General features: G+C 31.3%; 2 protein-coding genes across 8 annotated transcripts in view; one reads left to right on the forward strand and one right to left on the reverse strand.

Moving 5' to 3' along the window:
* Positions 1-16,383, forward strand: part of LOC110991551 (transcription factor HNF-4 homolog) — a 34,368-nt gene extending 17,985 nt beyond the window's left edge. For 2 of the 5 annotated variants that reach the window (XM_022256947.2, XM_022256956.2), the window contains exons 2-9: positions 6,256-6,439; positions 7,758-7,852; positions 11,323-11,450; positions 12,734-12,880; positions 13,335-13,455; positions 14,122-14,253; positions 14,690-14,926; positions 15,455-16,383. In XM_022256947.2, coding sequence (XP_022112639.2) covers positions 6,256-6,439; positions 7,758-7,852; positions 11,323-11,450; positions 12,734-12,880; positions 13,335-13,455; positions 14,122-14,253; positions 14,690-14,926; positions 15,455-15,597 — 1,187 coding nt within the window. In that variant the 3' untranslated portion in view covers positions 15,598-16,383. Of the gene's footprint in view, positions 1-4,555; positions 4,962-6,255; positions 6,440-7,757; positions 7,853-11,322; positions 11,451-12,733; positions 12,881-13,334; positions 13,456-14,121; positions 14,254-14,689; positions 14,927-15,454 lie in introns of those variants that run through there. The other 3 variants (XM_022256932.2, XM_022256939.2, XM_022256966.2) reach the window with 3 other exon arrangements.
* Positions 16,384-17,151: 768 nt separating this feature from the next.
* LOC110991593 (fanconi-associated nuclease 1) lies at positions 17,152-26,620 on the reverse strand. 3 transcript variants are annotated; one of them, XM_045634530.1, is made up of 12 exons: positions 26,567-26,620; positions 25,585-26,211; positions 25,006-25,278; positions 24,633-24,831; positions 24,097-24,327; positions 23,674-23,796; positions 23,058-23,295; positions 22,281-22,486; positions 21,098-21,213; positions 19,933-20,184; positions 18,675-18,847; positions 17,152-18,525 (listed from the first exon to the last, which is right to left on the reverse strand). In XM_045634530.1, exons 2-12 carry the CDS (start codon positions 26,129-26,131, stop codon positions 18,376-18,378), a joined length of 2,508 nt encoding a protein of 835 aa, XP_045490486.1. In that variant the 5' UTR covers positions 26,132-26,211; positions 26,567-26,620; the 3' UTR covers positions 17,152-18,375. The 3 variants fall into 3 exon arrangements, with proteins under 3 accessions (XP_045490486.1, XP_045490485.1, XP_022112715.2); XM_045634529.1 differs by having other exon boundaries at positions 24,633-24,837; XM_022257023.2 differs by lacking the exon at positions 26,567-26,620 and adding an exon at positions 26,422-26,562 and having other exon boundaries at positions 24,633-24,837.
* Between the last annotated feature and the right edge of the window lie 1,238 nt (positions 26,621-27,858).

Here is a 27,858-nt window from a genome sequence, read left to right on the forward strand (position 1 = left end):
ACTACGTAAATTAATCTTTTTTTATTTAGGGTACGTTGGAGCGCGGGGCCCCTATATTAGCGGGGCCCGTAGCATTTGCTAGGTGGCTAATTCGGCAATGGGACGCGTTCATAATCGGAGCTCTAGCGAGGAAAATAACAATACTTAATAAAAAAGTGTTTTTCATCAGCATTTCACCCGTGCGAAGCCGGGGCGGTTTGCTAGTCTCTTATAAACGTTAAAATTTTAAAACTTTGATGTTGATATAAGATTCTCTGAGTCTTCCTTAATTATATATTCGTGAAGGTTAAGGTCAAACCGTCATCTACGTAATCACCTTATATCAGTTCTGGTCTATTGTATATAATAACATGCTTAAGTAATATCAAATATCAAATTTTAATGTATAATGTTTTTCGGAGTAAAGAAAAAACTAATTAATTAAGCATCGGTATAAGCGAATTGTTTTTTATAACTGTAATGGAAGAACTGTAAACATAATTAAACACACAAGATTTTTAAAATTTTAATCATATAGCTATACTTTGGCTGTACATACTCGACATGACCGTTCCGCTTTTATTTCATCGCTTTTATCCATTCAAATTCCTTTTCCTATTTCAATTTCTGTCCTTTTATCTAATATTAATATTGATGCATATAGAATTTTAGCCAGTATCACTTTTCATAAAAATATAAAATTATAACCTATGATATACGTACATATATACTAAATTTATCTGATCCTTTTCCAAATTCCGTGCCAATTTCCTATCCAATAAATCAAAAAACGCACTTCCTGACCTTTGCATGGCTGACGCACAAACCGTGCAGGCCAAGAAATGGAAAAAAAAAGATTTTTTCGGTGAAAAACGCATACAAAAATCTCGGCAAATAGTGCTCATGTTCAAGAAATCACTAAATATAATAACTATAATATAAAATATTCAAAAAATAATCACTGTATGGAAATACCTAATTAGTTATCCAGTGATCACGCAACCTGTCATATTACTTAAAAAGTATACTCTAAGATATAAGTAATACATACAAAATTAGTAATTCTTAGAAACAAGGTCATACTTTAGAACAAAAAATTACGTAAAAACGGCCACATATGAACGAAGTGTGAAAAACTAGAAAATTTACGTAAGTCGCGTTTTAGTTAGAGCTTAATATACCTAAAATATTGGGCTTGTTCATAAAATAAATAGATATTACGATGTTTTATTGTTTTATCTTGCACAAGCTGATAATCAGAGCTGAAAGTAAGGGCTAATTTTGGGCCCGCACCTTAAAAGTATTGGATTTTGACATACAAGACTCATAGTTTGCGCTTAAGTCTGAATTAAAATAAGTGTTACAAACCGTATGACATTTTATGATAAAAATAAAAAAAAACCTTAAGGTGTAAAACAAAAGAAAAAATATACATATATATTATAATAAATGTTTGATTGGCATCATCAAGTATGTTTATTGGATATGATTAAGGTGCTAATAGCATCCATAATTATTTGTTACATGATATCATCAAATCAAACATCCGACATGTTTAATTAAAAAAATACATTTTTAAACTCGCAATAACTTTGTTAATAATTTCGTTTAATAAAGTATTCAATATTTTTTTATACTTTAAATAACTATAGGATGTCAAAATAAAATATGTACTGAGTAAATATATTGTGCAATCTATTAATCGTTGTGCATGATAAGGTCCTAGGTCAATGCCTTATTTGCGATATAATTCCTTTACGAAGGAAAATTACATGATTGCTATTCTAGTTACAACAAATTTATTTGCAACTTCAAAGATCGTATTACAGCTGTTTATTTACAATTTATTTGATTGATACATAACAACCAATCATTATTTCGTTAATTATATTAATTATTACAAAAAACGGAAAAAAATCATACGGGTTCTAGGTCGAGAATGATCCCCATTTTTAATGATTCTTTTAGACACTATTTTTATCTGTGTGCTTTTTTTAGTATTACGGATTTCGTCTTTCATCTCATACAATTTGCACGTGGAGGATTAAATGTCCAGCAAATATGAAAGTCCATTGACTTATCAATATGAAACCACGATTTCTGCAATAGTGTTCTCAATCTGAACAATTATTTTATTTACACTTTCTTGCATTACATATTAGATACGTATATTCAGATAAAATAAATTAAGGATGCAACTGGCGGCCTTATCGCTAGCCGATTAATCCAGTTTATTTCAAATTTTTCCCTCGAGTCAGTTAAACACATTTTTGATTGTCGGTCGCCTTGATTTAATATTGTCATAGTTTTAACCTTATGCGTTTCCGTGTTTAATAAAGGGCTTGGAAATTAAAACGCAACAAGAATTTAAATCATATGTACATATCATTTGAATTTTTTTATTTATGTCCTTATTGATAAAAAATGTAATCTCGTAACTGAACCGCTATAAACATTTAAACGTTTCTTACTTATCATGTCATTAAACTCCTAATTAATTAACACATATTTTCGAATGGCCTCACTGTCTTACATAAATAATATAAATTATGTCGGGCATCTATTAAGATAGCTATACAGCTTAGACGTCCATTTATAAAAAAAATGTAATAAATAATTCACGTGTCAATAAGTTTGAAACAAGGGGCTTAATTTTGACTATTGTTTAACACTGAAATACTATTTGATGGGTGTCCTTAAACTTGTGGGAGTGAATTGTTAAAGAGTTAGATGTTTCATTGTACTGACTTGTAGTTTTCTATGATAGCTTTATCTAATGAATTCTATCAGAAACTATGTACTGCTCAGTTAGCAAATATAAATTAAGGTATAGTCGCTTGTATCGAAATTTATCAATTAAAAGGAATAATATCATAAAAATACGTAGCAGTCATCAAATCATAGCGGCGAAGACAGGCGGGTAATTGAATAACATAAATCTTTAGAAGGGCACTAAGATAAACATGTCGAAATGAGACAAGAGGAAGCCCTTCATATTAATTTAATGAATAATTAATCAATTAATTTAATTCAAAAACAAAATACAGACCTTCACTCAAAAATTCCGTAACGATACGATGGTCACAAGGGTAAGGGAGCAATGGGTTGGCAGTATGAACCTTTATTCGTAATTAAACAAATTAATAATTATTCATATAATTCGTAGTTTAGAAATAAACTCGAAGCGACTACTGAAAAGAGCCTCTAATCTATGTGAGAAGAAAATGCAACTGCTGAAATTGATGAACGCGCCATCTTTTATAAAACAAGGAGCAGAGTTTTATCTACACATTTTTTTAATTAATCAAAATACTATTTTTCATTGTATTGTTTGTGATGGGAATACGCAGATATCGAAAGTTACTTTCGTATGTATGTTAAATCAAGTCCAAATTCCAACGATCTTCTTTTGATACCTCTTCGTTATTGGAGGCCGTCTTGTGAAGCGTGACTTGCCTTGTGGCAGATGCAACGACTCTTTCGCCGTCATACTAACCAGCCATTTCTTTATGAAGCCCTGATTTTAACTTCTATCAACACCATGGAGCATCACGTGGCTCAGGCAGGGAAACGTTAATCTAAAACATTTGGAAACTAACCACACAAAATCGTGTGATTTTATAAAATGATCCATATATATTGTAATATAAGCACCAGGTCTGGCATTCTCAAATGAAAATATTACTTATATTAAGACGTTACCAGGAAGCTAAATGTTTAAGATAAACAAAGATGCCCCACTAAATAGACTCTAGAAATTACAAATTTTTATTATTAACGCCTTTCGTAAAAGTTCTAGCAACTTGTTTATGTCAGTGTTTTTTTTGAAATTAAATAAATAATTTAAATTAAATCAATATTTATGGCTAATTATTGTTTAATTATCTATGGTAAAAGTTAATAAATGCGTTTCCTGCCAATATCAGCGAGAGATAAATTCTTTGGGGAGTCACTACCTTGCCTAAGTGAAGAACAATGCTTTTAAAGGGAGATTTAATAATATCTAATTTGACTTAAAACTTACGTATTTTCTTTGAGAAACAGTATATAAATTGTAGTCTATAAAAATTAAAGGCCAGCTATCTCTAGGTAAAGTGGACCAGGCTGGGAGATTGCCTCGACTTTGCGACCCTTTTGTTGATAATGAAACTGTTTACTTGAATCTGAGAATATTAAACACGAGACGGCGTCATTATTTTGTCTGAAGAACAACAAATTTCCTCCAAGTACTTTGGATAATTTTTCCGTTCGCACTTTTACATTATAAAAAAAATATAATAGTATAATCTAATGTAAACAATATTTAACAAATGTGTTAGATAAGTGCCGATGGCGACAAAGGAACAAAAGCATACAATCAATTACTCATCCGGTCCCGATGACATTCTCTGTATGGATAAAGCTTCATCAGCTGCAGTGACTAGTTCCCAGTACGTTTGGCTTTACATCCGCTGCATTTCCGATAACATTGTGACTCAGTGTGTGTGCTGATCGGACATATTGACCCATACGCGTAGCGCAGTCAGCAAATTTCCATTCAGTCTATTAGGTGATGATTTATACCAGTCGTTAGTTAGTCGCGTGCGCGGTAGGTCGTTTTGACATCATCAGACCAAAACCAACGGGAGAAATTAAGAGCACGCGGTCGCCACGAGGTTGTGTTGACAATATTCGTATTCAGTGATGTAAACAATTTTAATCACCTGTTAGCTAATCGCGCTTATCGGGGCCCCGTTTCGCCGTCTGTGGCGTCAGTTGCTGACAGCGATCGAGTGTGGTGACACGGTTTAGTGAAATGCCAGCGCTTGGCTACGAAATGACGACGTCATATGAAATGTGTTCGACGCGGTACGTGGTGAATGAGGAGTACATGATGCCTCAGTTGTGGGACAAGCAAGTGCCGAGTCCCTACTCCACGTACATGTATAGGGGTGTACCGGAAAGCCAGCCTCGCGTCGAAGCTGCTATGTTTTACAGTACATGTCCGATTTTTTTTATTATTACCGCTTGAATGCATGCTAAGGCAAGTCCGATATCAATCATTGGGATTATACTATCGCGGCGTTATCAGGGCTTGATGTGTACTAACTAGTGTTCAATTATGATACAATGAAAAAGCTAGATTCACTATACAAACGAACCAAAAGTAGGAAAAGCCCAGAGTAGGAAATGAAAATCAAGATAGCAAATTTAAGTTTAAACAGTATGCAAGGTCTTATTATTATAAACCATTTAGGTTTTTGTGACCATTTGCAGGCTATCAACAGTTAATTGTGCTAAAGACACGGAAGATTTTTCCAAATTTTGAGGAAGCCTTATATTGTGGTTTTAAATGTGGAAATAACAATTTTAGTTATGATGATGATTATGTTTTTATGAAATGTATGGCGTTGTGAATACAAGTATTTTCCTTTAAGTTTGTAGTAACCAAATTAATTAATGATATAATAAAATATGTGATCAATGTTTGTATTGATTATTCTACATATTTGAATCAAGGAATGTTTAAACTCCGATAACTTACGTAAGCGATAGTCGTTTAGCTTAGATTGCTATGTTTAATTAAGATATTATTATATCTATATGTGTACTATTCATTAAACAAGTAAATGTTTGCGAAAACTCAAAAATTAAGTCCTATAAAATTGGCTACGAAATTGCTAAGTTCAGAAAAGTTCCCCACTTTTATACAAATACTAAGTAATAAACAAGAATCGCATACAAAACATATTTATTGAAATATGTTTTGTATGCGAATATAACAGAACAATAACAGATATATTCTCTAAACTAATTTGAATTTCTTTATTGTTAGCATTTATTATGTAGTTCATAATATGCGTTTTTAATCTCAAAAACTGCCAACAAAGTTATATTATTGAGGAATTTATCACTTTTAAAATTATTTATTATAAGTTACTGCGCGGTGATCCGCCTTTTTGCCGGCAGGGAGGATCGTAATTTTTTTATTTAATGTGGGTTAAATCTATTGTTTTGTTCCTTGAATTTTTAATTTTCATATACTGTAGATAATTTGTATAACATTACCATACTATTTTTAAGTATATAACAAAAAACTACTATTGCAACTTATACCTTCTGTTAGTCAGTTTATAGCATCGTTAAAATTGTGGTTTCTTTTATGTCCCTTGAAATTGACCAATATCCATCGATTTCATTTATTTATTTATTGACACTTCGTTGCTAGAAAGAAACACAAATAACACAATATATATTATTATAATATATATATATTTAATGTTTCTCGTATTACAGATAGTGACATGCAACTTGAGACCAGCAGTAGTGAGGCGAGCGGCACAAGCAGTACATCGCTGTCTCAGCACTGTGCTATCTGTGGGGACCGGGCCACTGGCAAACACTACGGGGCGTCCTCCTGCGACGGCTGCAAGGGCTTCTTCAGACGAAGTGTTAGGAAGAATCATCTGTATACTTGCCGGTGAGCTGTCTCGAGACTCATCCTTCTGGTGGAACTAATAAAACACCCTCACAAACCTCATTTGTAGCTAAAACATCGTATGCATTGTACAGCTATTGTCTATCTTTAAGTGGCTATAAAAGGTCTTGAATAAACTTGTGGTAACTGCATCTATCTCTAGCGATATCGTGTTTTGAATTTTGATGTTTTCTTCCATGTGCTGTTCCTCCATGGTTCGGTATCCGAAGATATTGGAAAACAATATGAAAATACATAGGGTATACAAATCTGTATAGGTATCTATTAATCGAAAAGCATTTGAATTTATTGCGGCCAAAGCGTTAATAACCTGTGTTAAATAAGCTTCAACGAATTTCCACTTAGTTTAAATATAAGCGTTAGTATTTAATTAATTTATTCGTATTCCTGAATTCACACTTTCATACTTTGTACTTTGCGATTTCAAATGGTAAAATTTTGTTATAATTTACGGTAATTTTATTGAATCCGCAAAATGCATTATTAGAGTTTACGATATTTCTACGTCAGCTTATGAATGTTGAAACCATGAGAATCGCACATACTGAATTGTAAAAAGTAACAATCCAAACAATTTTTACAGCGGAAAGAATAGAAATAGAATAGAAATTAACATAAGGAATATTATTAGCACTTAGTAATTATCGAGTAATCTAATATATAAAATTCTTGTGTCACGGGGTTAGTAACCGAACTCCTCCGAAACGGCTCGAACGATTCTCATGAAATTTTGTGTGCGTATTGGGTAGGTCTGAGAATCGAACAACATCTATTTTTCATCCCCCTAAATGTTAAGGGTGGTCCACCCCTAAATTTTTTTATTTATTTTTTAGACAAAATTTTTCGTTTTTGCATACATGCAACCCTAAATTTTCACCCCTCTACAATCATCCCTTATGTTTTTTTTTGTTAATTATAAACTTTAATTTTTTGGCACAAAAACATGGCAAAACAACGTTTGCCGGGTCAGCTAGTAATCTTATAAGCACCTTAAGTGAGCCAACGACACATTGTCTGAAAATTTGAACAATTGTTTAACTGGACCTGCATCTGGACATGCATAACCACTGTTGGCAAGATATTTTTCACTGTTGACACGTCATACAGGCGTTTTTTGTCCTGTTTTCTTATATAATTTTAATTTATGCTGTAGATTGCATTGAGAGTCTTGTCTCTCTTACCCCTAAGGGGCTCAGGTGACTTCTTAAGAAAGGGTGATACGAATCACCAACGACAAACAAGGGCGGTTTGGGTATTTGGATCCTTAATCGTTGATACTGAGTACAATATTTTTTTACAGATTTAGCCGAAACTGTGTCGTAGACAAGGACAAGAGGAATCAGTGCAGATATTGCCGTTTAAGGAAGTGCTTCAAAGCCGGAATGAAAAAGGAAGGTAAACGTCTTAAATCGTTAATTTCTTTTAATATATTCGTATGACCTCAAGGTCAGCGTATAAATTATAAGTGTATACGTACGTCACCGACTGCGCTATTTAAAATATGTTACTAGGAAAATCACGTGTGTCAGACATACTGATATTGCCTGAAGTTATAACTAAATTTAGAATGCATTCTGTGAAGGTTTTCCGGGATTACACACTGAAATTAATAATCTATTCTCGATTAGAGATTGTAAATTTTCAAAGTAAAATGTATGGCGTCCATGCCTCGGGTTGTCTCTTTCCCTAAAATACGACTGTATATAAATGACGACGATGAATGAATGACGAAATACTTGTGAACGGGTGATAATTGTGGTGACTGGTCGTACTTCAATTCGTGTATGCAGTCATGTTAGTTATTTCGACTATGTATTTGCGTGTTGTTACCACGAGATAGTAAGTGCATGCTCCTATTTCACCATGCTTCCTGCTGAACGAGGGTCTTTCACAATGTGAGACAAATCTTATTTTTTTTTTATTTTTTTTATTATTATTTATTACTTAAGATGCCACGTGGAACATGATGAAATGGTGTCAGCTCCTTACCAGCAAAACTTGACGATTAAACAGAGTGGCGGCATTTATTGCCAGTTTCTTCTCTTCTATAAATGATTTTTGACTTTGACTTTGTCAATAAATAAACATTTTCTCATATCTTTAGCTAGATCAATAAACGCTAAATAAAACTTTGTATTGATTCTTTTTGATTGGATGAAGTGACTACGTGTTATCTGGTAACAGATGGCGCTATTATAATGCCTTATTATTCGTATTGAAATATGTATATAATTTCAAAGTATCTCCAGAACCCAGTAGAGGAACTAAGTATTCCTAAACAAAATGCACACATTTTATCGTTCTTTTTTTATTAACGGGAATTAACGGTGATGGTTCTTGTATAGATATGTTCAGATATACATATATTAAATCAATCACGTTGTTTTAAGCTAGGTAAGAACTGACTTTAACTGTTTCAAACACGAGCTTATAACTTAGCTTGTTGTAGAGCTTATAAATCTAAGTGATACTTATGTTATTGGACATTATCGGTAACCAGAATGTTAAATTACAATTTATGATTGTGTAAAAACTAAATTAATATGGCCTTCAAGTGTGTGATGATTGTATACATTTTGTTAGCAGTTTTAATTATGTATTAACTAAAATATATATTACTAATGTTAGGTTACATAACTCGGGGTGGTATGGTTTTATAGTATAAAAACAATATAGGTAATGATAACAATGTAGATAACAATGATCTAGTAGTATGAGATTAGTAATCACTATATTTAACTTCTTGAAATGTAATTATGTTTTCATGCAACATAATTTTTTAACAATTTTATATTATTGCACATTCAAATACACTTTTATAACCAATTTAAGATATAGTATTAATCATATTAACGACCTTCTTTTAAATAATTTGCAATTTTAGCGTGGTCTTATAACTGATTTTATTTAATTCATATTTATCTTGTTGAGTCACTAAAATACAGGCGGACAACCGTGTAAGAAACCTATCAATTGATAACACAAAATTAAAGATATTTTTCATATAAACATGAGTCATTTAAAAACATATTTTTACTTTGTGAACAATGATAAATAAATATGAAATTATGACTATCGATATGTGTCCATATTAATCATTATCTGAATTCTGAAGTCTTTGTTAAATGATTCTACGTGTATTATGAACATAGGTGTGTTGTGCACACATTAATTAAATGAATCTGTCAGCGGATTTTGACAGATGGATATTGAAATTGACAGACCGTAATTCTTAGTGAAAATCTCATTGTTGCACTCATAGGCATAAGCTAATATTATTGCGAATTTGTTGCCATGGTTTCAATGTTCTTTCTCTCTCTATTGTACGAGTATATACGAGGGTAATATTTCGTACGAAATTTTAATCATTTTAGCTTCCTAATCGGCTAAAAAAGTTATAACTTGTTAGTAAAATGTTTATCTGTACCAAATTATTTATATAAGTCTTAATATTGATAAACATAAAAATCACGCCACTTTTCGTCATAGATAACGAGAGATACATTTGATAAGCGACACATTTGGGGTATGTCTCGTACTTGTAAATTTCATCCATATCACATAAACACTTCTCTGCTTTTACAGGCCAGATTCCTTGATATAGTTACGTTATATGTCACATAATAATTCAACATAATCTAAATTATTTATACAATAAAGATTATGTAACTAATTCGTAACACTATATTATTATATGCCAAAGAATAATATTATTAAATACTTTTATCGATATAGATTACATTTCAGCTTACGCATTATATTATATTACCAAAATTGGTATTGCCAAGCGATGGCTATCACGGTAGACAGTGATATATGATATTATATATAGATATTAAATTATTATTCTTTCTTTCCAGGGATAATATAGGATACTCTTCAAATGTTAAACAAATCTCTAGAATTGTTTAAAACCGTATAACCGAAAATTATTCGGATTTCGGTCTCCTCTTAGGCCGCCTGTAAAATAAGTAGATGTTTTATGTACTAGCAACCTGAAAATTTATATTCCCTTCCTCAAAGAATATTCTAGATATTGATATATACATATTGATTTTTTTAGTTTACCGCGACCCGTATACGCGCCGGGGATTTTGCAAATCCGTCTACCACGTCAAAGTATTATTTTTTCGCGTTAATGTATACACGCACACATGAGGTTTTCTATAGATAAGAGATTTTTTTTAATCGTATTACTAGACGCAGAAATTACCCCCTACAGCCTGGCAAACTTCACATCTTTATAATTGGAACAGATTATGCATTTTCATGTTCTACAATAAGTGACCTGTATGAATAAATATTTTTACTTTTTTTATCATACATTCGCTATATTAATTATCCTTATCTGAATAAAAGGCTATCAGTGCGTGATAAAACTGCTAAATTTCACTTTAAAAGTAAGTTTGTTAATTTTTACATTGTTAAAAAATTTAATCAAGGAATATTTAGATTTTCCATTGTTAGTCGAAATCGTCTATGGAAAATCACATTTATTTATATAACCTATAAACAAATTAAATCAATATTTATCGATTTAATTACAAATTATCAATCTGTTTGTACTAGTGTTAATTAGTGATGCTAAGAAGTTAATGGATATTAATTATTTATTTATTCAACGGTCCCTTCGATACCTATCTTTATCCAGAATATTTATCTTAATTTCCACGAGTCGCTAATAATCTATATTAATACCGTTTTTACTGGCAATTTTAAGAGAGAAGTCTTCCGCCATTTACGATATTAAATTAGAGACGTAAACACAAGACAAACGGAATTAACCATCACCAGTCATTGTGTGAAGTAAGAAACGAACAATACTACTTTATTCAAATACATAATGTATTGACCTCTCTTTTCAGCGGTTCAGAACGAAAGAGACAGAATCAACTGCAGAAGGCCGTCATACGAGGAGCCGACACAGGCGAACGGATTGTCTGTCACCTCGCTACTCAATGCAGAATTGCTTAGCAGAAAAGTGACTGATGAGGTACGTACTTTACAAAAATTGGTCACACTATTAAAGGTATAAATTATCCGGCTGTGCGGGAATATACTTTCTATGTGCGCCCTTAATAATCCTTCGTACGGTGCAGGAAAACATCGTGAAGACATGCCTTACAGACAAAACATCGACGGCGTCTAATACTGCAACTTAAAGAAATAAATATATGATTTGCTTTTTTTAAAAGAGTACCGAGAGTTTTTTAAGCCGGCTTTTTCTCTCGGCCTACACCCTCTGTCTTCTTTGCCGATGAGTAGGGATGCCTACAGGTTCGAATTTAATGACGTGGAATAAGTGATACCTTGATGATCTTATGTTCCAAAATAAACGTATTTTATTTTTATTTTAGTGTATATTAAATATTTATAACTTTGTGAACTTTGACATGATATATTATAGTTAAATTATTTTTTGACTTTTTTGTCCAGTTCGTAAATAACATACAGTAGAAAAATTGTCTATGTCCATGTTTCACATTTTATGTATTACTTTCATAAATATTAAATTTGTAATAGCTGCAGTCTTTACATTCTGAAATGAAAACAGTATAAAAAATGGCTTCAATAGTTTAGTTTTAATTAGATTTACCAAATTGCGTTCTATTTAACAAAATTTTAATTAATTAAATGTCACATAAAATGTTTCTAAGTGTCGCAAAACGGTTATCAATAAAATGTTCATGAAGGTGCCTCAGATTGCATACCACTATCTCGTTCAAAGGTCCTCAGTATGGCCGTTTTAGATAATATACAGTAATGGAAAAAAACAGCTGGGTTTGGCTAAAACCAACTTCTATTACAACCAAATAGATATATATTTTACATTACAATTTGTCAGTTTCAAATCCAAAAAATCTGTACGTAAAAATGTATGGACATTAAAATAACCAAACACGAAATAGACCTAAACCTAGGTCATAATAGATGAATCTTATCCGGAACTAATTAGAAATTAATGGAATACATTTAAATATAAGAAGCTATCTATAAAAAGTAATTATGATAATTGATTTTACTCATATTTTGATGTGTGATGACTATTAGAATAAAATCTTATTGAGATTTTTGACAGATGACATATTACTGCCATGTTTGACAGTTGCTCTTTTATTATTCGCCTTGTGGCTAGGGTAGAGTTTTGTCGAATAATGTAAATTCAAACTACCATTTGAGTTGAAGATAGCAATGCTAACGTACATTATAAGCCTCACTTTTATTCTCCATATGTAATCAAGTAAATCACGAAATTTAAGACGATTTTTTTTTCAGACGCATAACACAACAGATGTAGAGATCAGTAACCGCAATTTGGCGAAGATCAACGATGTGTGTGACTCAATCAAACAACAGCTTTTGATTCTGGTTGAATGGGCTAAATATATTCCCGCCTTCACAGAGTTACATCTCGATGACCAGGTCAGTATTAGGATTTGCGTTGGGTTAAAATATTAAGCTAGAAATACAATTTATATATTTTTTAATTGCCGTGTTTAGCGTACTTTTCATATACCATGAAAGAACCTAGAGCGTTCTCATAAATAAAATATAATTTATAAATTAAAAATGTTATAAAAATTCATATAGATATATGTATTTAAACTTACCACACCACCGTATAAAACGCTTTACCACAAATACATTTCTAAGAATTGAGTAAATTTATGTTGAAGAAATGGTTTCGTTAAAAGAACGCTATCACTTAATATTTGTTGGTAGTTTTCCTCGAAACATTCAACTTCGTCATAAATTATATAAACTATAACAATATAAACAAAAAGGAAAAATCGGCACACCCTGTTCATACAACGTTTCCCTCTATAACATCTCCAAACCGTCATAAAACCGCCTGCAGCCTTATTATAAATTTAAGGTTGCATTGCTGAGGGCACACGCGGGCGAACATCTTTTGCTGGGTTGTGCGAGGCGGTCCATACACCTTAAAGATGTCCTGCTCTTGGGGAACAATTGCATTATCACCAAACACAATATAGGTATGTTGCTGTTTTGTTGGAAATCAAATTATTTGATACATAATGTAATAATTAGGGATGCATCGATACGCCTTTTTGCCGATACCCTTATAGAAATATCGATACCGATACCCATGCTTATTGAATTAAAATTAAATTAAGGTGAAATATATGAAGTTTGGTTTAAAGTTTTAAATTTTTATTATCATTAGAACAACGGTTTAATTATTGAAATTCAGAGTTAAGCGTTTAATTAAAATAAAACGAATAACTGATAATTAAAATTGACATTCATAAGATTTTTGTAATTCTGTATTTTATTTAAACTAAATTAATTCAGAATTAGAGACCGCAGTTTACTTATTTTTAATGATCTTTTAAATGTATAAAATAAATGTTACTATTTAAAGAAGGTAATGTATTAAATTAATACCAATAGAAAAAATATTAACAGTCGTTTACTAGACGAACAAGCTAAATTGATCCAAATACGCACGGATTTTGACGAGGCTGCCTTTTGAAAAAGCGCTATTTAATAGTCTGACATTTGACTTACATAGACAGTTTAATATAGATGCATGTTATCTGTTTTTTTTGTTATATGTCATTCATTATTGTGTCCTTCTATTCTTTGTCGTATATAGTCTGTGGGTAAGAAATAAAGATACTCATACGTATGATTTACAGATGGCCGGATGGATGTGGACATCAGTATGATCGGAATGAGAGTGATGGATGAGATCGTGACGCCGCTTCGAGAGATTGACATCGATGACACGGAGTTCGCTTGCCTCAAAGCTATCGTCTTTTTTGATCCCAGTAAGTATACTTTTTTTTTATAATCTATAAAAAGGCAACCACGCTTTGTGGAAAAGTTACGTTAGTATAAAACATACCTTATGTATAAACATACAAATTACGTTAAGTAGTTTCCGAACGTAACATAATAATAGAGTCATAAAAAAAGTGTCTTCTCTCATACTTATTTTTTGGTATAGTAAATGATTTAATATTTTAGTAATTCTTTTTAATATAAATGTATAAAAGAAGCCGATTTTAAGATACCGACTTCAGTTACACAGACACACAAATCCATACCCACACTCAACACGCATTATTTTTGTATATATATTATTTTTAGTCTGTAAACTATTTATTTGGCGTGAAAAAAGCTCTTCTAAATCTTGTAATTAAATTAACTTTCGCCCTTGTATATTTTTATATTTGTTTTGTATTCATATAAATTCCTTTTCAGACGCAAAAGGCCTCTCCCAACCGCAAAAAATAAAGCAGCTAAGGTATCAGATCCAGATAAATCTGGAGGATTACATAAGTGACAGGCAGTACGAGGGGCGTGGTCGGTTCGGAGAACTCCTCCTATGTCTTCCACCCCTCCAGAGCATCACCTGGCAGATGATTGAGCAGATACAATTCGCCAAATTGTTTGGTGTGGCCCACGTTGACAGCTTGTTACAGGAAATGCTGTTGGGAGGTCAGTATCTTATACAAAATCGTATATTATCGATTAAGTTTGATATAGTATAGTTTGATTACAGTATAATGTAATATATAAATGTATATATAATATAATAAATAATGTATAAATATAAAAAGTAATTAAAATGAACCATGCGATCAATGCCACATCTAGTAATAAATCCAATCCAAACACCTATGTTGTTGCTTGGTTGACCGTTTCGAGTTTGTTGTGTCTACCTGCATTTTTGTTGCTGTATTTGTTTTGTGAATTTTTGTATAGGTACCTTCTGTGCGTTCTAGTAATAATTATTTAGTCTTGTAATGTTTTCTCAGTAAGCGAATTTTTTAATTCATATGAGAAATAAAGTTTATTCTAACCGTAAATAATAAATAGACCTTATAAAATTCGGGTATCCAAGTTGGTTAAAAGAAAAAAAAATACTGTTATTTTGCTTTATTAAACACAATTTTAACAATTTGAAAAAACTAGTTACTTTTTAATTTAGATTTTTAACGTTCTTGTTACTTTGCGTTTGTTTAGGTGCGTCAACAGAGGCTGCCGTGGAGGGGCAAGGGGAGGCTGCTTCCCCCCTTTCTTCAGCTGCGTCTCCCCCCCTCGTGCCTCAGATTACTATGGCAGAACCCTTCATGGACGCAGCCTTCAAACAAGAACCCACCATATAGATGTAAAAGGCTTGGATATAAAATATAATAAAGTAATTTTTTTCAAGAGTTAAAACCAAGAAATAAATGCAAACAATTTTTTTTACCAAGAATAGTCAGCAATGGCAAGATCTCGAAAAATATTTTATATCCATTTCTTTGTTAAATCCACAAATATGTATTGCGATTTTCAGATATATTTCCAGTATATGTATACAAAATTTTATATTTGTATACAAATTTGCTAAAGGTGCCTTTAGTTATTTACATTCTGACACCAAAGTAAACTTTTAATTATTTTGTGAAGATCTATTTCATAACTTTGGTGCAGCATTGTATATATCAGAGTTTTTATACAATATATGTCCATATACATAGGTGCTATATATTTTTATATCGTTACAATAAATGAGTTGAGCTAAATTTGTGTTTTTGAACATTTCTTCGAGGCCATATTTATAGAAATAGTCTGTTGCAATGACGCAATTTTTTTAATTCTTGCGTTATTTATTTTTAAGTGTAACCCCGAATTATATACATATATATAGCTTTTATTATGTCCTGCAATATTACTAAACGTAACAGATTTTTAGGTGAATAGAAAGTAGACTGAAATGTTGCTTAGTTTTTAATATTATGCTCAATTTAAAAAATTGGAAATGGTTACTTTAAGGTGGTGCAAGTCTTCATTCGTAGGGTCGAATACGATATATATCGTGTTAGCCTTAATAGGTGCCTTATTTTCTTCCAAGGTGTACTGTACATATCTACAATGTTATGACGTAAATCAATAAATATTTGTTGAAATTTGGCAGTTTTATTTCTAAACGTTAGGGCTTCTCTTTCACATCCACGTAACCTTTTCTTCCTATCCTGCTTTTGCAATATAAATATATGACGGATATGGCAGAAACCGTCGACATCGCCAATAAAGGCAAATAAACAGAAAACATTACAAAAGACAGAGATAATACGTATTTAAAAATACTTTAATAACTTTATAAATTGTAATGTCGAATAAATGACAGTTGTATTGTCAATCTGATAAAAAGTAACTAAACCATAGACAATACAAGGAACTGGATAAGAAATTAAAATTCTCTATGGAGTTTGTATCTTATGTATTTAAAACCGCAGAACATTTAACTTACCGACTCCCTGAACCTACATAAATTGGGACTAATATTACTACTATAATTGAGACTTCACAGAATGTGTTCTACTTTGGATTCTGCCACTAATATCGCCCTTTTTTCGCATTCCATTGCTACATACAACTTTTATTGTCTTGCAAGCCTTGTATCTTTTGGTGACAGCCATAGCTGGTTAATTACCTACTTGCCCTTTTGACAAATTATCATAAGACAGGTACAGAAATCTGGGGCCCATACCTAAATAGGTTGTAGCGCCACCAAATATTAATAGAGTAGAATGACATCATACGATTACTTGAAAGGTCACTTACACTTGCAAGTTTATTGATTTAATTGTAGTAAAAAAAACAAAATAGATAAAATAACATTTATTCAACTTAATAAGTAATAAAATACACCCTAAAATACAATATTATTTAAAAAAAATTACTACTTATAACAATTCTATAGAAATACATTTACTCTTAAAAAGTCTAAACTGGTCAAATAAACTTTATAGGTCACATTATGTGGAGATAACATAATATTTATAAAATTTCAACGTTTCTATAGTAATGTTATCTGTAGTACAGTAGCTCACAACTTTCACAGTGTATTGAATGCGATCGTAATATACACTGCATCAGGCACTTAAGAGAAAACCTTTCATACAAACGATGCAGGCTTATACTGAAAGCGTTTAATACTCTGTGTAATCATTTTTGTGCTTACGTTAATTGTACTTAAAACCGAATAATTAAATATAATAGCACCTTACAACATTATGTCAATATATTTGTAATTTTTACATAAATTTCTATAATACCTTTTTTTTTGATAACGAAATTTAAGATATTTTAAGACTAGATATTTGAAAATAAAAACACAGCCAAAACCAAAAAATCTTCAGGTAAATTTAAGATGAAATAAAACGCTTATTAATTTCATTTCGTTAATGTCAGCCTCAAATTGTCAGTATACGATGCATACATATCCACGTAAATTTATTACATAATTTGACGTTGGCAACATTCCAATAGAATAAAAATATAATTATAACATGATAGGAATTTGTAATCTGTGAATCTCTCGATTGAATAAATGATCTGACCGCGAATTTGCCACGCATTACATAATAAATTTATGTTTCTTTAAGCAACACAGTTTATAAATATATATAAAAAAATATGAATAAGATTTTAAAATAAGCTACCTCTATCGATGGAGAACTTGATTAATTTAATGTCTGTTGATTTTTCATTTATTTCCAGTCCTCCATTAATGTACGTACTTCTCGACTAAATTAAAACTTGTTACTTATATTAGAAAATGATTATCCATTTGTAAGAAACTAGAACAATCACCCCCCTATAACACGGTAGATTAGTTCGGCGTTATACAACGCGTTAAAGGAGTACTTTCGCATAACTTTGTATGATTATATGTAACGCGTCATGTAGAAATACGGCACTTTTATCTATTTTAGCATTTAAATGGAATATCAATAATATAATTATGAAAGAAAAATGTGCGTCTCGGTACTCCCCGCAATAACTTTTTACGAGGCACTGAAAATGTATTAAAATAGTATCGTTTTATAAGGGGGATTATTGTATTAGAGTCAAAAAACATAATTCAATAAAAATAAAACAAATTAAGATTAAAATCAATTCACATTTCGCGCTTTAGATTTCGTAGTGTTCGTACCGATATAACAAAATTCCGTATTAATATTGTTACATTGAAGATATCTCATCCATTGGATTTGCTTAATGGACGGCTTGTCCGAATCCGTCTTTACTTCCACAAAGGTTATCTGTAAATTATTTTCAGATGTATTTGGGCGGTTGAAGGGCGGATCCAAATTTGAATTCTAAGTCTATTATCCAATTTTAAGTGTATGTACACGTGAAACTATTAGTTTTTCCAAGTCGGTAAAAATAGCTCATTATACCGGTTTCTTACCTGCTTAGTGAGCGGATTCCACATTGTAAGATCTGGGAATCCGCTGTGATTGTATCTATAGTCTAAGGCAAGCCGCCGACAAATAATTGCCAAGGACCTATTTCCCAGACATCTGCTAACAGCCTCTATTTTGTCCCAATTTATTTTTTTACGCTGTATGTCTGAAAGCTCACCTGAAACGATGCCTTGATTTAAACCGAACTTTCAAAAAAAGTTTACTTTAACTAACTGTCTAAGGGTAAAGTTTAGAAAACGTCGCGTACGACAAAACTCTGATGGATTTTAATATAGTTCGTGCTGTCTCGTTTTTGCAGAAATGCATTCAGTCTTACTTAGCGCGAACCTTATCTTATAAACTGTTTTATGGAAATAGTTTAAAAAGTCATAAGTACGAAAATTTTCTTTTTTTTAAGAAATTACATCCATGTTTAGTTTAAGTGATGAATTAATAGTATGTGTTACCATGGTAACGGATACCGTACAATTAGCGAGTTTACTTGGCTAAATTAGATACTTCGTAAGTCATTTTAATTTTTTTTCTAATTCTTTTGATTATCACTTTTACCACATTTATCACTTAAGAAAGAACAAAACTACAAACGAGTAAAAATCTCCGAATTTTTAAATTGCTTTACAACCTAGTGACTCTAGTGCCTTATCCGTGAGGTTGTAGAACTCGAACGGTGAAAGAAAAAATCGCGTGGCACATGAGTCTGATCACCTACTTGCCTATTTTACAAATGATTATGATACAGTAAAATAAATATGAGAGCTAAAAAGGTTGTAGAGCCACTAGTTTATTTATTTATTATACAGCTTGTAAGAAGCTGTATATGTATGAAGCCAAAGAAATCCCAACTAAAATCACTTTGAAAGTAACAACAATACAATTATATCAACAAAGTATAAAATTTATTCATTTATATCATTGCGCAAATTATAATAAACGAAATTATAAGACAACTGGCCACCGATTTTTATTTCGCTCTTTTTTTATAGAACAGGGGGCAAACGGGCAGAAGGCTCACCTGATGTTGAGTGATACCGGCGCCCATGGACACCCTCAATGCCAGAAGGCTTGCGAGTGCGTTGCCGGCCTTTTAAGAATAGAATAGAAAATAATAGGTTTTTTGAAGAACCCTAAGTCGAATTATGACGCCTTACGATTACTGTCGAATTATACGATTTCCTGCGATTTGAACTAAACAAAGGAACTGTCTGCCCCATACCCCATTCGGCTAAACCAAAAATTACTTACATTCAGGCCTCGTATCCCATACATTCTTCATAGAAGGAATCAGGTCCTCAACGCTTGCTTTCTCCATACTATTGAGCCTGTCTTCAATCAAGCATTGTCTATTCCAATAAAAGTTGTCGGTAAACAAATCCAATGGGTACTTTTGGTAGGGCGTAATAAAAATGCCCCTTACCCCACGCAACTCCGCGTATATTATGTCCCAAAATAGCAATGTGAATATGGTAGTTATTATAGATCCTTCCCAGTGTTCACCTGTAAAGTACATATTTTATTTTTCCAAGGAAAATAAACAGTCTTAAAGGCCAAGTACGATGCAACGTGCTTTATGTACAACGGAAAAAATGTAAATGCATGAAACAAAAATATATTTGAAAAATATTTTGCAGTCTAACGCCCGATATAAATTAATCCACAATCTAAGTTCAATAAGACTGTGACATTCAATCGCATCTCCTATCTGCAGCCCAATAACCAAACCCTAAGACAATCCATTTTTAGCGACGGATAGAATGCAATGTCTTCGCCCTTTACACTTATATTTGATAATGAATATAAATTAAATAAAACCGTACAAATAATGAATGAATTAAAATGTACATGTCTATGTTTAAAACATCTCAAATAGCTTTTTTATTATTTTAAAAAGTGGTGTAATTTAAAATCTTAAGATAGGATATTGGCACAGTTGAACTGCACCAATCCGACCAACCATGGATTATTGTTAGTCATTCTAAAATTCTATGTAACATACTTAATTTTTATATTAATATGTGTACTTATGTACACGCGTTAGAATTTATACTTTATCGACACAACCAACATGATTTTTTTTATCGCCTTATTCTACGTTTGTAGAAAAAACGACAGAAAGAATAGAAAAAAGGCAATTAACACACTTTTGTTATAAATTGTAAAGCATTATCTACTTACACGGTGTCGGTGTTTTGTGACGTAGTGTGCATCATAAAAATTTACTCTTTATTTATTTATTAACACTTCGTTACATTACAATATAAAAATTTGACATATTGTAATGAAAAGGTTACCCAACCATTGTGAGTGAAGGAAAAAGAATATTGAATTAAATTACATACTGTAGGCAAGAACTACAAAAATACATATTACATATACTTTATTATTATAATATTTAGAAAATTCCGTTTACCATGCGTATATTCTCCTTGTTCGATATAATATCTTCTGCAGTATTCCTCTGCTTCCATTACTATAGTGCTATCAAGCAGACGGCATTGAAACTTTTTCTTTCCTTTATCAATGCTTCTGAAAAAATTATTAACCTTACAACTCAGTCAAATGCAAGCTTAGCCTTGTAATGGCAATTTTTCGTTTTTTATTGTATATTTATCTCTATCGATATCTGTGGTATATTTTGGTATAATTATTTTTCTTTATTTTCTGAGGAGAGTGTAATAAAATTAGAATTAGATTTGCCCCGAATCGTAAATTATAATACTAACAACAGGGATCGTGATTGTCACCGGAACTACTGTAAATTTCAAAGAATCTGTGGGTTTTACGCGTCTTCGTTAAAGGTAAGTAGTGCTTATAGTACCCGCATAAAATATATTTACACTTTTTGTACAATACTTAATTAATAGGCAGCCTTTATCGCTACTAAAGTCGACGTATTTTAACTGAGTCGCCGGGCAATAAAATACAGTCGAAATATGCACGCAAATGCAACACATTATCTAAGCTACCTACCGCAAGCACTCTTATTGGTCTTTACGAGTAACGGTTTTGCTTTTCATTAAATATAAGATTTTTGTTGAAACTCATTACATAACGTTTTAAATCATATCATTTATCTTACAAATTAAAAACTTTTATTTTTCTCACCAAATTATATCCATTAATACTTAACATAATGAAGTATATCGATCGTACTACGTAACGTATTTGAGAGGGGGGGGGGGGGGGTAAATGTTACTATGCGGGGCGGGGATTGAATTATTATGATATAATTTTTCCGATACTTTACACCACACCACACAACTTTTAGGTTTAATGGGTTACTGGGTAGTTACGAAACGTTTAACTATTGGGTACAGAAAAACGTTGCGGCCCGTTACATGGGGGGGGTCAAGAATCTTCAAAAATTGCGTGACGTAATACTTCAATGCTCCCTAAGATCTATAAGTACAAGCGAGACAGACAGATAAGTATGATTTATGACCCGAAGCCTCAGTTCATTATAAGCGATCTCTTTCAGGCACAAAATTTTCACTATAACGTCTACAAAAATGTTATACGTAAGTACGTTAAATAAGGCCCTTTACTAAAATATTTATCTAATTTAAATCCGGTAAAAGGCTAAAAATACTTACTCCATAGCTTGTTTATTTATATGTGTCGCTTTTATATCCTTCTCCACCGGTTCCTGAAGTGCATGCCCCGTTAAAGCGATGACCAGTCTATCAACGGGCTTGTTCGTTACTCTGTTCGTTAGCATACGTGCACGTATACGTAGACAATCCTTTTCATAATCACGTACATCTAACTTACGGAAGCCCTCCAATAAAATCTCAGCTGCCTAAAAAGGCATTTTTAGATCTTTAGCCGACATAAAAAAATTGTAACATGTATTTAAGTATGTTATTTGGACCTCGGTAGATTTGGAAACAAAATTGTTATACTTGTAACCTATACATACAGGTTTGGCCAAAATCGGTATTTTTACAAGTCAATAATTATTCAAACAGGACAATAAATATTATATCAGCTGATTAACCGATATCCTCTTGCTTATCTGGAGTTTACGACACTAAAGTGATAAACTTTGTCGGTCGCAGCTCTTTATAAGTATAGAATAATTCGCGTTTAAAAGGGAATGACGGATTTTTTTGCGAGATTGTTCTACAACCCTTCATATTAACAGTAAATTTATATATTTATTTTATTTTATTATTATTTTATTATTATTATTATTTTATACATTAGCCGGTATTTTATAAGCAAACAAATATATTATGTGGCGTACATAAATAATTGAAGTCCGGCTCGAAGGACCAATGACAGCTTTTGTTTGTTTGTAATTAATTAGATGTTTCAAAATTCAACTATATTTAATTATTTGAATAATAAATATTATAAAAAAATCATACCATGTCAGCATTATTTAAACATTTATCATAAATCAATGCCATCTCAGCGTACCACTCCGGTTTCTTTTGCGGTCTAAACGCATCCTGTGATACCATCATTCTCAATATGTCCACTGCTAAGTGGCAGTATTTTTCTTTCTCTGGTTGCTTTTTTAGATCGGACAACCCACTTTCTAGAAGTCTTATATAGAGGTATGGAGGTGTGAATTTACGAAGCCACACTGGTAAGGACATGTAACTGAAATATAAATCAGTTGTTATTTTAGCAATACTTGGTACTTTTTTACAATAAAATCCAATATAAAAAAAACTCTTATTGAGTTTTTAGAAATATAATAAAACAAAATATTTATATTTGGAAGGTATACTGTCATATTTTAAATTGATTTAGATTTTCAGATCTTACCATGATCTATGATATACTACTTTTGTAGGTAAATTAAATTTCTCCTTATTGTTAACTTTAAAGAGTGTACATGGCCTGACTGCAGATTTCATAATTTTATTAAATAGTTATTTGATCATCATATGATCAATCATGTTGGGTCTTACAAACAATAGAGAAACACTTGAATTCTACAATTGCGCCAAGACAATGATGATTTTTACACTTTACCTCGTCATTTCTTCAGTCTTTATTTCCAAATACTGTTTATACACCTTTTCAATAATGCTACGGCGAATTATAGTATCACTTGTATTCTGAAATTCCTCATAAATTTCGCTTGCTTCGATATAGCTACAAAATATATGTTTAACATTAATAAGGGGTCGTTCAAGTACTCTTTTCAGCAACAAAGCTCTCAAAAATAATAATAGGGTACATAAAGGCATTTTTTTTGTAGGAATAGACGAAAATGAATTTCGTTATCAAGCATAGACAATGAAAATTAGTGATTAAGTATATTAATACACATTAGAAATCAAATGATTTTATACACAATAATGATTTAGTCAAACCAGAAACATATGCAAAGTGATAAAATTTTGTGGATTAATATTATTTTATTTTTAGAAAAGATGTCCTTAATAAACTTACCTTAGGAATTCACTCCTATTCTTAAAAACAATACTAGCATTATCAATCAAGTTTATGTCTTGAGCAGGATACGTTTCACTTCTGCTTTTAATGTTAAATAGCATCAGTTCTACATTTTTTTCTTTTAAAATACTCCAGTCGATACCCAAATACATTAAAATATATAGTTCATCCAGTGTTCTGCGAGTATGTTCTGTTAGTTTGAAGCATTCACCACACTTTAAGCGAAGTCTGAAATATTTTTAAATTTATAATAATTCATTTTACAATAATTATTCAATTGGAAGGAAGATAAGGATCACATATAATTTATGATTCTTAATATGAAGGAAATAATATTTTTTTTTTTTGGTAAGGTTTATCTGTAATTATTGAAAATAATTCATTAATTAAAACTAGTATTACATTTACATATTTTAGTAAACCAAGACTTCAGCGTTATAATAGAAATATTATAGTATGCTTGTAAATAATGTAAAGATATTGTAAGAATTGAAGTGATCTCTACATAATATTGCATTAATAAAAAAACTTACGATTCCAAAACTCTTTGATTATTAGTTTGTGATGTTTTGGCAAAATAATGACCAATGCTTTTTTGATTACAAAACTTTTCCAATGAAACTTTGGCCGCTTCCTTGTTTTTAAATTTTATTTTGAATTCCTTACATATTGCTTTTACCTCATTCACTTTTAATGTATCAAAGTAATAATCTATATTCAATTTATTTGCACCTGTAACTTAATAAAAGAGATTAAAAAATGCTTCCATATCAAATATGTTTAGTTGATATAGTACAACTCTGGGTTTGCAGTTGGCAAGTTAACAAAAATAATTGTAATATTTAGTTCTTCAATGTCAATGGATTGTTGTTTATCTCCAATGAAACAAAATTAATGGTTACTTACAATTGGCATCATTTGTCTGGAGTAATCCATTTTGGATTAAATTGTCCAATATTTGTTTCAAGTTAACTAAGTAGTTGCCTTTTTGAAAAACATCCTCAATTTTCTCTGGCCTATACCAAGCTTCTTTCCTCCAATAAAGTTTACATACTAAATGTAATCCTGGCTTAAGAATACTCATGCAGTTTTGAAGTAACTTTTGAGAATTTTCATCCAATAATGACCTTAATTCTTGGTTGTTCAAACATTGGTGGATTATTTTAATGACAAATATTGCTGAAAAAACAATATTAGTTGAGCAAAGTAAAGAACTCTAAGGATAAAATGTATTTGTTTCATTCGATTTATCAAATTTGAGTGTTTATTTTTTATTATTTAAAAATCTTTAGGACCTATTTTCTTACTGCTTTATTAATTATAATTAGGTATATGATGAATAAAAGCTACTAATAATAATCACATAATAACTATTTCATTTTAAATTAAATAGTAATGAGAAATCTAGGTGAAATTTTAACATATAATATTTGTTTTTCACACATTTATAATCTCTATTAATATTGAAATAAAAACATAACTTACTTTTATCATCATAACCACTAGAAGTTTCTATAAGATCATGATCATTAGAGTCAGAAATGATTTTGTTCAAATTTCTCCGTGCTTTTCCAGGTGATTTAATAACAAACCTTTTTTTATTCGGTGAGAAATATTTTTTAGTTTGAGGAGTACTTGTAGGTGATTTAGCTTGGCCACTTACACTTTCAATGTGTCCTATATATGGACTCGTATCTTGGCAAGGGTCCTTTTTAATACTTAATGCTTTTGTGTTTAAAACGCCTTCTGAAGTGCTTGGTGTTAAAGGTGATTGTGCTTCTGGAGTATAAGCAACAGTAGCATCTGATAATGGACTTTCTTCATCATCACTACTTACATTAATTATATCTGATTCATCTAGTTTTGGTGTCTTAGAAGGAGAAGGTATTTGAAGACTTGTATGAGACCTCTTCTTTGGAGTTTCCATTTCAGTCTTTATATTGCTATTGCCATGGTTATCATTTTTCTCAAATTTCAATGTTTTTGAAGCTTTGAATGGGTAAAATTTATCAATTTTCATCTGATGCTTCATTATTGATATTACTTTGGGTATATACAGTGCAGTTTATTTAAATAAACATGCCATTGTAATCATAGGCGTATTGAAATAATCTTTAACAAAAAAGCACGATTAGGTTATCGCTGATTGTATCGGTTGAAAGTTAACTTCCAATTGTTAGATTTATTTTAAAAAAATATGTTTATCCATTTTCCATTGAATGTGAATTAAAATACGCTCATACTACACTTGTATATTTTCAATATAATGCTAATATTAGATTTAAAAAAAGTTGTGTATATTCGCTAAAAAAATATACTCACGTAAATTACCAACATAAATTACTGAGACAGTGTAAAAGTTAAGACAATACTGATGTTAAATGGTAACAATATACAATGTCGATTGTAGTAAAAAAGTTAAACAAATATGATATATTTGTTTATAAGAAAATATTATTTGACATACCTATAGATATAGCGAGAAGTAAACGCGAGAATAACGCGGCGGGGCCGACTCCACAGATTCCTAATTAGTAGCGGCAACTGGCAAATGCACAAAGTGTCATGACAACAGCCGACAACTAGAAAGTATGATTCGCAGACAGACAACCGTCAACGGTTAATTTTCTAAACAACAACAGACTCACAAAGTACCCCTTCGGTATAATATACATTATTTTGTAAAATCAGTATGGTTACGATTTTTAACTTGTGAAATGAGCCATAGTATAAGAAATTAATTTTATTAAGTGTATTTCAAATTTAAACTTTTACAATGGCCAGCAGAAAAAATACAGACTCTTTGCGTATGAGTTTGGGTTTTGGGCGTAGACCAAGCGTTAAGCTAAAAATGGTATGTATTTTAACGCAAAATTAATAAGGTAGAATTTAAACCAAAATCTTCCCTTTGATGCTAAGTATGACTACGATACAGTTAGATGAATACGTTTTTAAAAAAAACTACCCACCGCAACCACAATTTACTTAGATCGGAACTGGGAATAATTGGTAATGCAACACTGAACCACTTGAATACATGAAAATATATTGATTAAACAAGCAATATGTCTATTTCAAAACCTATTAAACAGATAAGAACCTACCAGCCAACATACCAGTTGAAACCAAGAAAACATTTCAGCACCGAAGTGGTTGGTAAAATATTAAAACGGATAGTGGATTCGGAATTGGAGGAGATTGAGTATAGTGAAAAGACGGTTCCTGATCTCTGCTCTAGCCTAGCAGAAAATATACGCACTGCAGTTAAAGAAGAAAGTTATGACAGGTGTTGTACAAAATGCTTTGCAAATTTAGATATTCACAGTTTCGACATGCTATGTGTCTGTAAAATGAGGTGACATCACCTGTATGTTATGTTACAGATAAAGGTATGTATAAATTAGTGTTAAAACTCAACACAAATGTCAAATGATTAAAATGTATTTTAAAGTTTAAACGAAAACCGTTAAAATAAAGCTTTAAAAAATGATATACATAATATTACCAATGCTAGCTGGGGCATCGGTTACTTCTTGTATCTACTGCTTCTGTTGCAAAAGATAATTTTTTTTATGTGAGTAATATTCAAAGACCAAATCGCGCGATATTTTGTAGTCAAAATGTATTACTATGTAAATATTCGCTAATTCATGTAAAATCCTATAGAAATGAGCGATAAATGACTACGCACGTATCATCACAAACAATTCATAAAATTGAATATCTAGACTTACAAAAAGGTAACGATTTTGATTTATT

The sequence above is a fragment of the Pieris rapae genome, chromosome 3 (assembly GCF_905147795.1).
Source record: "Pieris rapae chromosome 3, ilPieRapa1.1, whole genome shotgun sequence".
Classification (NCBI taxonomy): Eukaryota; Metazoa; Arthropoda; class Insecta; order Lepidoptera; family Pieridae; genus Pieris; species Pieris rapae.

What these genes read in the sequence shown, in the direction of transcription:
- LOC110991593 (XM_045634529.1), bottom strand. Translation starts at nt 26,131, where the DNA reads ATGAAGCATCAGATGAAAATTGATAAATTTTACCCATTCAAAGCTTCA. An exon ending in ACAAGGAGAATATACGCATG is followed by an intron (nt 20,185 to 21,097) that starts GTAAACGGAATT and finishes TGTACTTTACAG; the next exon opens with GTGAACACTGGGAAGGATCT. An exon ending in GGAATCCGCTCACTAAGCAG is followed by an intron (nt 18,526 to 18,674) that starts GTAAGAAACCGG and finishes AATAATTTACAG; the next exon opens with ATAACCTTTGTGGAAGTAAA.